General features: G+C 37.7%; 1 protein-coding gene across 1 annotated transcript in view; it reads left to right on the forward strand.

The window, feature by feature from the left end:
- The window catches only part of ASTN1 (astrotactin 1), a 472,084-nt gene that overhangs the window by 172,062 nt on the left and 286,957 nt on the right, over positions 1–13,065 (forward strand). Inside the window, exon 2 of the mRNA XM_069065504.1 lies at positions 685–872. Coding sequence (XP_068921605.1) covers positions 685–872 — 188 coding nt within the window. The remainder of the gene's footprint in view (positions 1–684; positions 873–13,065) is intronic.

Raw genomic sequence — 13,065 nt, forward strand, 5'->3', positions numbered from 1 at the left:
GAATGACAGAACCACAGTTTGGAAGAGATTTTAGAGGCCACCTAGTCCAGCACATACCTGATCAAAAATTTCTTCTATAACATCTCTACCAAGTGACCATCACTATCAAACCTTCACTGGCAGCCCCTTCGTCTTTGGAATAGCTCTAAACACTGGGCAGCTTTATCTTACATTGAGCCTAAATTTGGTTGTTTGAAACTTCTACCCATTGCTTCTAGCTTTACCCTCTAGGTTCAATAACTTTATTAAGCAAAGCTCATACTTACTATATTGAAGAAATTGCTAGAATCATCATATATTTTAAATCTATCAGTTATTTAGTTGCTTATGTTTAACATTTGTTACAATTATATAGATTATGTATCATAACTCAGAAAGATTCATTTTACCCTCTTATGGTCCAAATATATGACTCCTAATTTATCATCTATAATATACCTCTTGAACTAATGACCTCCTGTACTGTTTCAACGAATAACAGTTTTCATAGAACCAATTAGCTACATTAGGTAAGATGGCCCCTACTCCTGTCCCAAGATTTAGAGTTGCATTTAGTTGGATGGGTATACAATAAATACTTAGCCCCTTTGCTGAATACTGCTTCCCAAGAAAATATGAGAAAAGAAGATGACTAGCTCAGGTCTGTAACCTCTCTTAGTGCTTATCTTGGTTTTTGCCCTTCAGAGATCTCAGGGAACACAGAAGACATCCCTCTAGTGCGCTGGCGGCAGCAATGGCTGGAGAATGGCACTCTGCTCTTCCATATCCATCACCAAGATGGTGCCCCAAGCCTTCCTGGCCTTGATCCAACAGAAGAGCCCCAGAGTGAATCAGCTGAGGAAGAACTGAGGATACTCCATATCTCTGTCATGGTAAGAATTGACTGACTGAGTGGTTTAAAGCACCAGTGGAATATTTTCCTGTCCAGTCTTTATATATCTTGGGAACCAGGGAGTGCTGGTTTGAAATGGTTTGACTTTAAGATCTTCATCAGTCATACAGTATAAAGACATTATGATTCGGGGGTGTGCCTCACCATAAAGAACCAATGGTAATGCTTGACTCAATGTGTGCCAGTACATATAGTCTGTACTCTATGGATGTTTATGGCTAAACATGTTAGTAACTCCATTGACCAATACCATTCTTCAAGCACTGCCAAATTAGATGGTATAGTTTCTAAGTAGATTTTTTGATTCAGTAACAGACTTCATCTGATTGTGGTTTGAGAACTGGTTAAAGCCATTACTGTAATAACACTAAGCATACTAACAATTCTGCCCAGAAAAGGGTAACCCTTCTGCATACACCTGGGTTAGCTTTTGAAAACCATTGACATTAGGTGAAGACACCAAGGCTACTTTAGAACAATGACTGGTATGTGGGAATCAAAAAGCAGATCTCAAAGCTTTTCTGGAAAAACCATCAAGTATGTCACTGCTGCTATCTTCACATGATGGCATAATAATACCTAGCATTCTTATAGTGTTTTATGGTTTGCAGAAAATTTTGAAAGTGATATCTTTGCTCTTCAAGACCACTCTGGGAGGTAGGTGTTATTTCACATTTTGCAGATTAGAAAACTGAGGCTGGTCAAATGACGTGCCCCAGGTCATACACATAGCTAGTAAATGGACGAGGTAAGATTCAAATCCAGGTCTTCCTGATTCTGAGTCCAACACTATATTGACTATAATATCAAACCACCTCAAGAACCTTATTGTATGGTTTAGTAGGAGTCTCATCAGGGAGGGATTCATAGTATGGGGTTCACTCTCTAGCTGTGATAACAGGCTTCTTTCTCAGTCTCTCCTTTTCCCTCAGTTCAGATACTCCAAATCAGCATATCAACCTCTGGCCTCATCTCCAAATTTAAGCCTTTTGGGAATCAACAGGTTTCTCATTCATTAAAGGAGTCCTGCTTAGAAGATAAGCTGTTTTATATGTAGCAGCATTATAAACTTCATTATGAGCACTCATGAAAAGTACGTTTAAAAAGACATTTTTGGTATTTCAGTGTCATGAAATACCCCAGATTTGATGCTTCTAACATAGGTAGAAGCAGCTTTCATCTTTGGTTATCATCAATACTGTTCAACCTGTTTACTAGGACTAATGGGGACTGGGTACTATTTGGATATGTAAATATCTCATTGGATCAGTGTTGAGAGATCATTTTTCTTAAGAATTTCTAATAGTGTAACATATCTCTTTGTACATAGTTTCAATGGCTGTCCACAGCTCCTTTCAAAGGTGTCATGTATTCCCTACTAAGAAATGGGCCTGAAAAGATTTTTACAGATCCAAATGGTCAGAGAATAATACAATTATAATTGGAATCATCATCCAGTCAAGCCTTCTCACTTTATGTTTGAGGGAACTACCGTGTTTCCCGATAATAAGACCTATCCCGAAAATAAGCCCTCCCCTTACTGTGTAAGATTCCTCTAAAATAAGCCCTCCCCCGAAAATAAGCCCTATTGAGATTACTACTGTAGTGAAGGTGATCCCCTGCACTACACGCTACATTACGGTACCCTCTGTATGCACCGTCCCCCCTCCCCCGGGTGAAACGCACGCTGCGCTCCGAGCTGCATCCAATCAGAGCTGCAGCAGTGAGCGCGTCATCCTGTTCTTCCCCAGTGATTTGCTTATTGAATAAAGGTACATTTTTTTGTTCACATTTACCTGTTTATTAAAATTGCTGTCAATGTTCATTAAAATAAGCCCTCCCCTGAAAATAAGCCCTCTGGTGTTTTTCTGTCTAAAAAAATTAATAAGACAGTGTCTTATTATCGGGGAAACACGGTAAGTCTCACAGAGATGACAGAACTTTTCAAGGTGATGGGATAAGTGGCAGATTTGGGGATTAAAACCAGATTCTTTGTATCTAAAACTGATTGACTTTCCATTTTACCACCTAAAACTTCGAGATTCATATGAGGAGTCTGTGTTTTCTTTTACAACATGACTAATATGGAAATTTGTTTTGCAGGATGGCAATGTATAACATATCAAATTGCTTGCCTTCTCAATGAGGAGGGTGGGGAGGGAGGGAAAGAATCTGGAACTCATTTTTAAAAATGAATGTTGAAAATTGTTTTTACATATAATTGAAGAAAAATAAAATACTAAATAAAATAGAGATATATACAAAACAAAACTGAGGGGATGGGAAAAAATCATATAAAGTAAGTATGCAAGCAGATACCTAAGATTATTGTGTTTCATGACCGTACATCATGCTTGAAAAGATGAGGCAATGGAGAAATCCTTGAGATTTCAACCCCTACCCACTTAGAGAAAGAATAGCAAAAATGCTTCTGACCCCAGCTGCTTTAAAGAATTGCCACGATTCACAGCAATGAAGGTAGACTTAAAGGGAAGGAATGTGATTAGAGACACCTATGTGACTAATACAGTACCAATTTTTTTATATGAAAAAGATCTAGAGTGAGCAGAGTCTTCTTGGGCAAACAATGTTAGCATGACTAATATTGAGAGGTTCTTTGTTAGAAGGAATTTGACTGGATGTTGGAATAAAGTACAAGGAAACTCTATCAGCTATCAGGAAGTGAATAACCTCTTAGTTTTCACACTACTAGCCTAGGCCAGAGTATGCTCATTCCTACCCTCAGAACTAGAGGCATCAACAGGTTTTGCAGAAGGTTGTCTGTGTGTTACTGGGAAAACGAGTCTAGGTGAAGAATTAAGCAGCAGATTAAAGATTTCAGAGGATTTGAAAAGTTAAAATAGGTAATGTAGAGCCATGATCCTGGATTTGAAGACAAAGAATTAGGTTTAGGGATTGATTTTTCCACTTAACTACCTATATGCTCTGGGCAAGTCTAAATAATCTCTCTATGTGACTGTTTCTGTATTTTATAAATGAGAAGGAATGGTTTAGATGACCTTAAATGTCTTTATACTTCTAAATCTATGATTTGAAGGCCTAGACTAATTGTGCTTTATTGATAGGATAAAATGATGACTTTTCTTGAAGTCATGCAATTGAGGGTTAAAGAGACTAAAACTGAGAGAGAAAGAGCTGTAAATTCCCCATTATCCTCATTTCTCTGTATGAGTGACTTGATATGCCTTACAGTTTTTAAAGGTCATTGTTCTGACTATCCATTGGATTTCATTATTATTTGCAAGTGACTTGGATGGTTATACACAGGAATGTGTTGTGAGCATACTTTCATTGGAGGTAGTCCACTTTTGCTCATACATATTTTATATACTCAACTGGAGATGAACCCACAATTTCAATCACAAACTCAACAGGTCTCTTCTGTTTATTAGAAGAGAGAAGAGAACTGCCTAGAGTCCAGAATAGTCTAGAATAGAAGTCCTTAACCTGAGGACCTTAGACTCCCCAAGTAGTCTATAGATTTCAGAAGATCAGTGATCTTGGATGTAAAAAAGAGATTTTTAAAATAACTTTTAGCTGAAATTTAGGATTTTCTTAAATTATTTGTAAAAACATTTTTTTTCCTGAGAAAGCCAGTAGTTTCACCAGAATGACAAAATGATCTATGATACAAACATATATTAGAAACCCAGGCCAGAGGACAGATATTCACTCACATACTTATCCAAAATCTTTTTATTTAACTTGGCCAACTCAGAGCTCTTTCTCTCCTCCTGTACCCAGTACCCCTTTTCTCTTTTTAATATTCTATTCTAGACATCTTTTCAAAGGCTTGAGTTGAATATCTTGTCTTGGCTTAGAAATGAAGCCTGAGGGTTTCCTGTTTGAAGGCTTCTTTCTTAGGGTCTCTGCAGACTTCTTGAGAATCTCGGGGATTGGTACACTTCATTTGATAAACTTTGTGCAGCACTATTCAGAGGTGGAAGTCAGCCTTTTTGGGCACTTGAAATGAAAGCATAATACTATATAAAGAGAGAGGGAAATCCTTTTTACAGTAATGTTAATAGGATTGGGCAGTGAAATACACAAGTGAAATCTCACTGCCTAAACCTGTTAGTAGTTTTAAAAATATCAATAGTCATATTTTTTGCATTAAGTGCAAAGATCAATATTGATTCAGTTTTCAGTTTGGGAATAAATTAAAATTGCATAGTCTGGGAAATAGAAAAGTTAAGGTTATCAGAACATGGATAGTCACATTTTTGTTCAACTGTATACAAAAGCATGCATGCTGAAAAGCTTAACTACTAATGTGTGTAGAGGGAATTAATGTGTTTTTGAAAACCTTAATGTTTGTGGTTATTTCTGTGTTTAGTTTACATTCACTTTAGCTCAATGCAGAGTTTTTTATTCCTCTGATATTTTATATTTATTTTGTTTGAGTTTTAAATACAAACTATAAATAAGAGAGGATAAAAGTTGAAAGAAAAAAGGAAAAAAAAAACTTATTTGCAGGAGAGCAAGTATGGCTCAGTAGAAAGAAAGCCTGCCTGGGAGACAGGAAGATCTGTGTTCCAGAAGTCCCACTGAAACGTCCTTGATTTGTATCAGTATAAAACTCACTTAAATTCTCAGTCCTTTGGAAAATTCACAAAGCCTCTGTTACAGACTAGTTGCTAATCTTTGGTAGAAGAATTTCTTATTCCAATGCAGTTACATATCTACCATGCTTTACCTTTTACACCCTCAAATATAGTTTGCATCCCTAAACTAAGATCTCTTTGACAGGGGACAAAAATTCACTTTAAAAAAGAGAACTAAGAATAGACCACTCTTTGATATTATACATTTTGGGGTGGGCAGAGGCTTATAGAGGGCAACGTGTTAATTTTTTGAATGCAAAATGATATAATTTTACTGGTTGCTTGATTTTCATAGAACTGGACTATTGTAGATTTTACAAGGTCATTTTGCAATTAGAAACATCCAAGGAACTTTTTGATCCTCAAGGGAATTTGTAAATTGTTATAAACTATTGAGTTAAAATAAATTCCTAAAGTTTAAATTGATGCATAATTTGAAAATGAAAGTAAAGGAACCTTTCTTCAGTTGCAGGGCTACCTGGATTCTCCACAGGTAAACCAGACATTATGCTATTTGAACCATATATGAAGTTTGAAATGTGTAATTCTGTAGTTGGTTTGAGGAAAGACACTGTTTGAATGCAAAGTTTTTAAAAGTGTTATCACCTCCTTACTTCATAATGGCATTGTTTTCATCTTGAAAGATTTGAAATTATTTATTTGCAGGTAGTCAGTTATTGCTTTGCTTGGTATTCAAAGTTTAATACCTTGATTACCTAACTGGGTATATTTTGTTGTACTTCCTATTGGAAGAATCTATGTGAAGATCTTCCTTTTATTCTTGCTGTTGATAAAGAATACCCCTGCTCTCTTTCTGCTGTATACCCTACCCTCACTGTAGTTGCTGGTTTTGCCCTTAGTGTCTAAGTGGTTCCTCCACCTTTGTGGTTAATTTACTTCCTCCACCTATTTGCCTAGGCTGAAGGTGCTTTTTTGGCCCATGAATGATGTAATAGACTGGCAGAGTCCTTTCATGGACCTAGTTTTCCATCTAGAGTGCTTTTTATTCTAGTTTTCCTTCCAGGATGAAGATCAGTTCTATTTCTGACCCTTTCTCCTTGGTGGCCTATCTCAGTTCTCCTGCTCTCTCACATGACTGGTTTCCACATGCTTTGAGATCATATCCTTCATTTCTTGGGCGACTGACTCACTAGAATACATATTTATAGTGAGAACAAAACAAAATAAAGCAAAACCAAACCAAACCTCTATGCAGATTACTCACCTATTAGAACATTCTTCCTCCCATATGGAGTAGGTCATAGAATGACAGCACACTTAGCCTATGTACCTATTCTTGTTAAGTAGGGGCCTCTCAAATAATCCCTGTGGTTGCTGGAGAGGTATCAGAGAAAATGTCATAACTGAAATGCAACCCTAGCCCATGTCAATTAGGTCTTAGTAAGAAGGCTGACCACGAGCCAACAGGGACATGTCAAATATATCCAAAGTCAAGGGATCAATGTCTCTGGCAAGATACAAATATACACAGTTATATTCAGGTAGAAGCATCTCTTAGGCATCCCCCAAAAGTAGCCTCATCAACCCCCCAAAACCCCAGAAGATTGCTTGGATCTGAACTGCTTTCTAATTACAATGAAAACTATCACGAGCTTCCATAACATGAGCCCCTTTATAAATACGAATAGCAAGGTCTGGCCTTCTATTTCCTTGAACTGCCTAATACACATGTCCTCATATAACCATAATAGGGGTACAATATAGCTCAACTAAAAGCTTCTAGACACTGTCACTTTCCATAGTGATGAGCCTAGACTTTCAGTTTTCCCTGCTGTCTCTGGCCATGGTGCTGACATGGTGTACTTTTGGCACTTGACACAATGCTGAAAGTAGCTTCCCTGAGTGTTGGACAGCTTCAAAATTCAACAGAGTGCTGAACACTTACAATCCTGGCACCCTGAACTCAGGATCTATACCTTCTCATTGCTTCACTTTTGTTTCTGTCCTGATAATAATAAAATCAAGAACTGAACTCAGGGTTATCTGGTACTGAGAACTGCAGATAAGGTCTAAGCATGGTTCCTGCTTTAGATGATACAGTGGAGAGATATGTGGTCAGGCCTTAGAGGGATTCTGCAAGGGGCAGATTGGGAAATGTTGAGTTTAAGAGTTAGTGTGGCCACTCTGTGGAGGTATACTTGGAGAATTTATACAAGGTGCAGTGAAACATAGATAGACATTGTGCCCTGCTTCTAAACTCCTTGCCTTATAGGAAGCACAATGTCTTTGGTTGAGAAGAACCCATTCTCTTCTCTCTGGCTGCTGCATGTTGATTTGAACTGTCTGCTGCTTGGACTACTCAGCATTCCACAGCACTGTGTGTTACATTCCTTGAAGTTTTACTTCCAAAGAGCAGTTATTTCTAAAGGAGGACAGAGTAGCTCTGAAGTACAAGGTCCTCAGGGTATCATCATGATCATCAAGTATTTATAAGTGTCCATGTGCATGGAATGCTAGACTAGATAATCTCAATCACTGTGTGTTCTCTGTGTAGTTAGTGCCCCGGCCTGCAGCTGTGTTGCCTTAAGCTGGTGGTGGGGAAAGTGAGGAAAGGGTTGGAGGAGGAGGGAAAAGGGTGAGGCATGGCAAACATGCTGCTACCATAAATTGAAACAGTGAGGGGCTGATTGTTTGCATGAAGCAAACTTAAAATTCAAAGCATCCCACTCCTTCCTTTGCATTATTTTCCTGACCCAGCTCATTCAAGGCTTGGAACTCTTTGATTTTCATTTGGTTTTATTTTTTTCTTTCTTGGTGGTTAATCACCCACTAAGCCCCCAAGCAGAAGTTAGCCCTATATTCACCCTTATAGAGGCAGAAACAATACTGTGTGATGCTAAACAACCAAAATTAACAGAGACCCTTTTGCTAACTTTACATATTTGATGGGCTGTCAGATTGGAAAAAAAAAAGATTTGACTTTTTTCTGCCTATCCTGAGATGTCAGAAGTAGCAACACTGGAGGGGGGTGGTAAAAAAAAGGCAAATTTAGACTTACTGAAAAGATAGAAAATAATTCCTAAGAATTAGGACCATTTAGGAGGTAGTCCCATCTCTCCCACTCAGCAGTGACTTTTGAGATAAAACTAGTTGATCTTTTGGCGATCGGTTTTAAACAGGATTCTTATTCAGGAATGGAATGGACTAGAACGCCTCTGAAATTCCTTATGACTCTGAGAAGCTATGTTTCCATGATACCACAAGAGGCATATTGTACTACCTGCTCACTATGGATCAAGCTTTTAAGCTAAAGAATACTGAGCTGTCAACTCAGAAAATAACCTTTTCTCTTTGGACTCATCATGGAATTTTCTTTTCATATAGAATGTATTTGTACATTATTTTTGTATTATACTCAGCTATGTAGATGTAATACCCTTATTAAATGGTAAAAACCCTAAGGAAACTTACATGCTGTTCCTGTGGTCACCTAGTCCTCTACCAGGAAAACAAGGGTTCCATTGTTTCTTCTCTCAAACTAAGATTTATCATTACAATAGTCAAAGTACTTTTGTCTTGTTGTGTTGCTTTCATTGTTGTTATAGTGCCAGTCTATGTTGTCTTCCCTGTTCTGTTTATTTCATTTTTTGTAACAGTTCATAGAAGTCTTCTCTCATCCCTTCATATCATTGTTTCTTAGTGAAAAGGAGAGTTCCTTCAAAATTATGTACGATAATCTTTTCAGCCATTCCCCAGTTAACGGGCATCTGTTCCTTCCAGTTTTATTTTTATTTCCTTTCAAAGTAAGTCAGTTTTTAGATGGCTTCTTTGGTTCCATTCAGGATTATAAATAGGAGTTTAACCTTAGGAATTTTCAGATTATCTGATCTCTCTACTATAAACTGGTTAGGATTTTAGTTAAGTATTTTGTCTAGTCCTGAGAAGTTGAGGAGGATTGAAAGAGAGCAGAAGACATTAAAATTATCAAAGACTTTTAGGTAGAATGTAGAAGGCTGTGCTAAAGGGATTAGGATAATTTAGTCTGGAGAAAAGAAGATTTTGAGGGGGTTTAATTTTAAAAAGGCCCTCCTCCGAAGCAGATTTTGTTTTGTTATTGTGTGTATGTGTGTGCGCCCATCATGGATCCCTTGTGCAGTGTAGTGAAGCCTATGGACCCCTTCTTAGAATAATGCTTTTTAAATGTCTAAAATGATGTATATCCCTAGGATTGCAAAAGAAACTAAATACATTGAAGTAGTTCTCAAATTATTTTTTTAAAGAGTTCATAGACCCCACGTTAAGAATCCCTGCCCTAAATTCTTTTCCCCCATAGATGGGAACTAATTACAATTGTCTTCCAAGGGGTCGAGTAATATATACAATATATACAAGGCTAATCCAAATTCAGTGATCTGGCATCAACATAATTTTCTTTTTCAGTACTCTGGATAGCAGTGTCATTGTTCTTCCTTTGGCATGGAAGGATAACTACATAAGGTGGGAGCTTCTGATACTTTATGAATGACAGCTACCAATATCATGGCCATAGTTCTGCTCAGTGATTTCTTGACAATTTTCTGGATGAAACACTTGAATGACCGAAAAGCTGTGGTGAGTGGTGAGGCTGAACAGAATTGACAAGGTTCTAAATAAAGATAGGTCATGAAGAAGCAGACCTTGAGTAGAAATTCTCTTAGTTCTGTAGGGTAACCCAATTAGGATGGAGAATTGATGTTGGTTAACTCCTGAGGCAGGCAGGTTGCAAGCTACATGCAATCACATCCTACGTAATTTGTTGCTCAGGGCCTCCAGTTTGGGGACTTGCTGCCTTAGGGAGCCAGACAACTAATCAGGGTCATAGCAACTCCTAACAAAAACCCTTAAGGAAATTTACTTAGGGAAAAAAATGAGGCATCTAGGGATACCAAGTCAACAAGAGATACAAATTATACAATTAGGACATAGTCATCTACGTCATATGCTCAGGGTATCATTTTGGGAGTTCTGTGTTATTGAAGCTTAGGATATACAAGTGTTGGTAACAAATGCCTTATCATTGAAGTTTCCATGTTCAACATGGGCCTTCCCTAGAAGAAATGTCCTACTTCACTACTTCATGTTTATTTTTGTATTAAAGTCAGGGCATCATATGCATTCCTTTACACAACAAAATTTTATTTTTTTCTAAAGCAGATTTCATACCTGGACAATTTCATCATTATCATTATAGAAAGGTGAGGAAACAGGTATAGGTTGAATGATGTATTCATATTCAGAGCCAGTGGCAAACTAGGTATTTTATTTTTAACCTTCAATTCTTTTCAAAGGCTCCTCTGTAGCAGCTCTGAGATTGACCTAGTCCTGAACCAAGCCAGACCTTCATATCAATTGAAGAATGAACTGAGATCCCAAACCATTCAGTGGTTAGAATCCCCAAGAGCTGGAATAATTCTGGCATAATTTATTCTTTTGTTTTCCTCATGAAACCACTCTCCACTTAATTGAATCAAATGTCCTGAACCAGATTCAAATGAATTCAGGAAACATTTATTAAGTGTCTTTTTTGATGCCAGGCATTGTGTTAGGCATGAGTATACAAAGACAAATAAGAAAGGTTTTTACTTTTATCTTTGTATCTCCAGTTCTTAGCATAGTACCTGGTATGTAGTAAACACTTGATAAATAGTAATTGGTTGGTTGATTGATTGACTAATGAAGCCTTTATCCTACTGGGGAAATATAACATTAAAGGCAGAATGGTACAGTAGGAAGAGGAATGGATGTGGAGTCAGGTTAATTTGGGAGATGTTTTGGTTAGTTTTGCTGAACTGTTCCTTTCCTCTCATGTTATTTCCTGTTATAAGGGATGGTTCTCTAGAAGGAGGAGAGAAAATATGTTGGGAAATATAGATAATGTGTAAGCAAAAGATATAAATAAAAATGTCCCCCCCAAAAGAAGGCTTCGTGTAGGAGATGGCACCTGAATTGATGGAAATTGACTATATTCAGATCGGTCTCAGATATATGGCTTTAAGCATATGACTATGTAGAAGGATAATCATATAATGTTAATATTATACTACACCATAGAAAGCAGATAGTTTAACCCTCCCCCCCATTTTATAGTTTACTACTTAGCATGGACTAATTTCTAGCAGCAGAAAAGAACAAACAATACAATTTTATAAATTAGGGGTTTTTAATAAAGAAAGGTATTTGTAAAGTTAATGCTTCCTATCTTGACTATAATTGTCACCATATAAAAATTGAAAGAAAATGAGCTTTTTAGAACTCTTAGTAAAGTAAAATTCCTAAATACTTAGGAAATTCAAGCATATTTTCATTCACTCTGCCAAACTACCACCCACAGGGCAGACAAGTCAGCCTAGCTGAAACAACAAAACAATCTAAGGGAGAGGAAGGAAGTACATAACATGTAAAAAACAATACCAAAAAACCCACTACCAACACCTAGACCACCATCTCCATTCAGATGCCAGTGGAGAAAACCCAGGACCTGAACCAAAGAGGCTTGGGAATAGTAGCGTCTCCCAAACCATCAGAGTTGCTTTTAGCCTTGGCTCCACAGACATAATTGAAGGGAGAAATCATTGTGGAGAAGGGGTCCTCCACAGGCAATTGCTGACCAACTGCTACCAAAAGAAAATTATCCACTTGAACCATGGGAATGGCATCCCACACCCACTTCCAACCCAATCCTCATAGTTATCATCTGGGGAAGAAACTCCTATGGAGAAGGGACTCACCTCCACCAGCTGCTATCCAACTGCCAAACAAAGGCCAGACTAGCTGAAGCAACAAGGCCCATTAAGGGAGAGACAAGAGACAGAAAATAGCAGGCATATCACACTACCACCATCTTGGTGACCATCTCCCTTCAGAACCAGATGGAGACAACTCCAGACCCTGAACCCAAGAGCCTTGGGAGTAGCAAAGCTTCCAATACAATGCCTGAAATTAGCATCCTGAGAGGGAAGCCCTTGTGGCGACACAACTTCTTCTGCAGGTGCTACAGAAACATGTACTAAAGGGTCCGAAAATAAATATTTTTGCCATCAAAGTCCATAGCACTGATGCTTCAATATAAGAGAGTTATTTTCTCAATGGAAAAGGCATTAAAGAGTCACGATTATCTGCTTTGCCATTGCATTCTATGGACCATGAGACTTTTCAATTTGACTTGCTTATAGCCAAAACCTTATCTATCTTGTTGTATCCCCAGCACTTATCTCAGTGGTTTGCACATAGTAAGTACTTACATGCATTTTTTATTCATTGATTCATCAAATATTTAGGTCTGTTTTATTCCATGTACTTTGCTAGGTGTTGTGGGTAGATACAATTAAAAATAAGACAAAAATCCTTACTTTCATGGAGCTTATAACCTAACAAGGACATTTGTTGAAAGTTCCGAATGAACTTGAGAAGCAACCTGGTGTAGACTGAGAGCTGGTCAAAAGGTTAGGAAGGCCTGAGTTCAAGTTTGGCCTCACCTATCTCCTGATTATATAGACTGGTTCAATCATCAAACCATTCAGGCCTCTGGCAATTCTCTCAGACTTATAG

This window comes from Petaurus breviceps, unplaced genomic scaffold, assembly GCF_028583685.1.
Source record: "Petaurus breviceps papuanus isolate PSGF00001 unplaced genomic scaffold, PetGlider_PUasm1.0 90692, whole genome shotgun sequence".
Taxonomy (NCBI): Eukaryota; Metazoa; Chordata; class Mammalia; order Diprotodontia; family Petauridae; genus Petaurus; species Petaurus breviceps.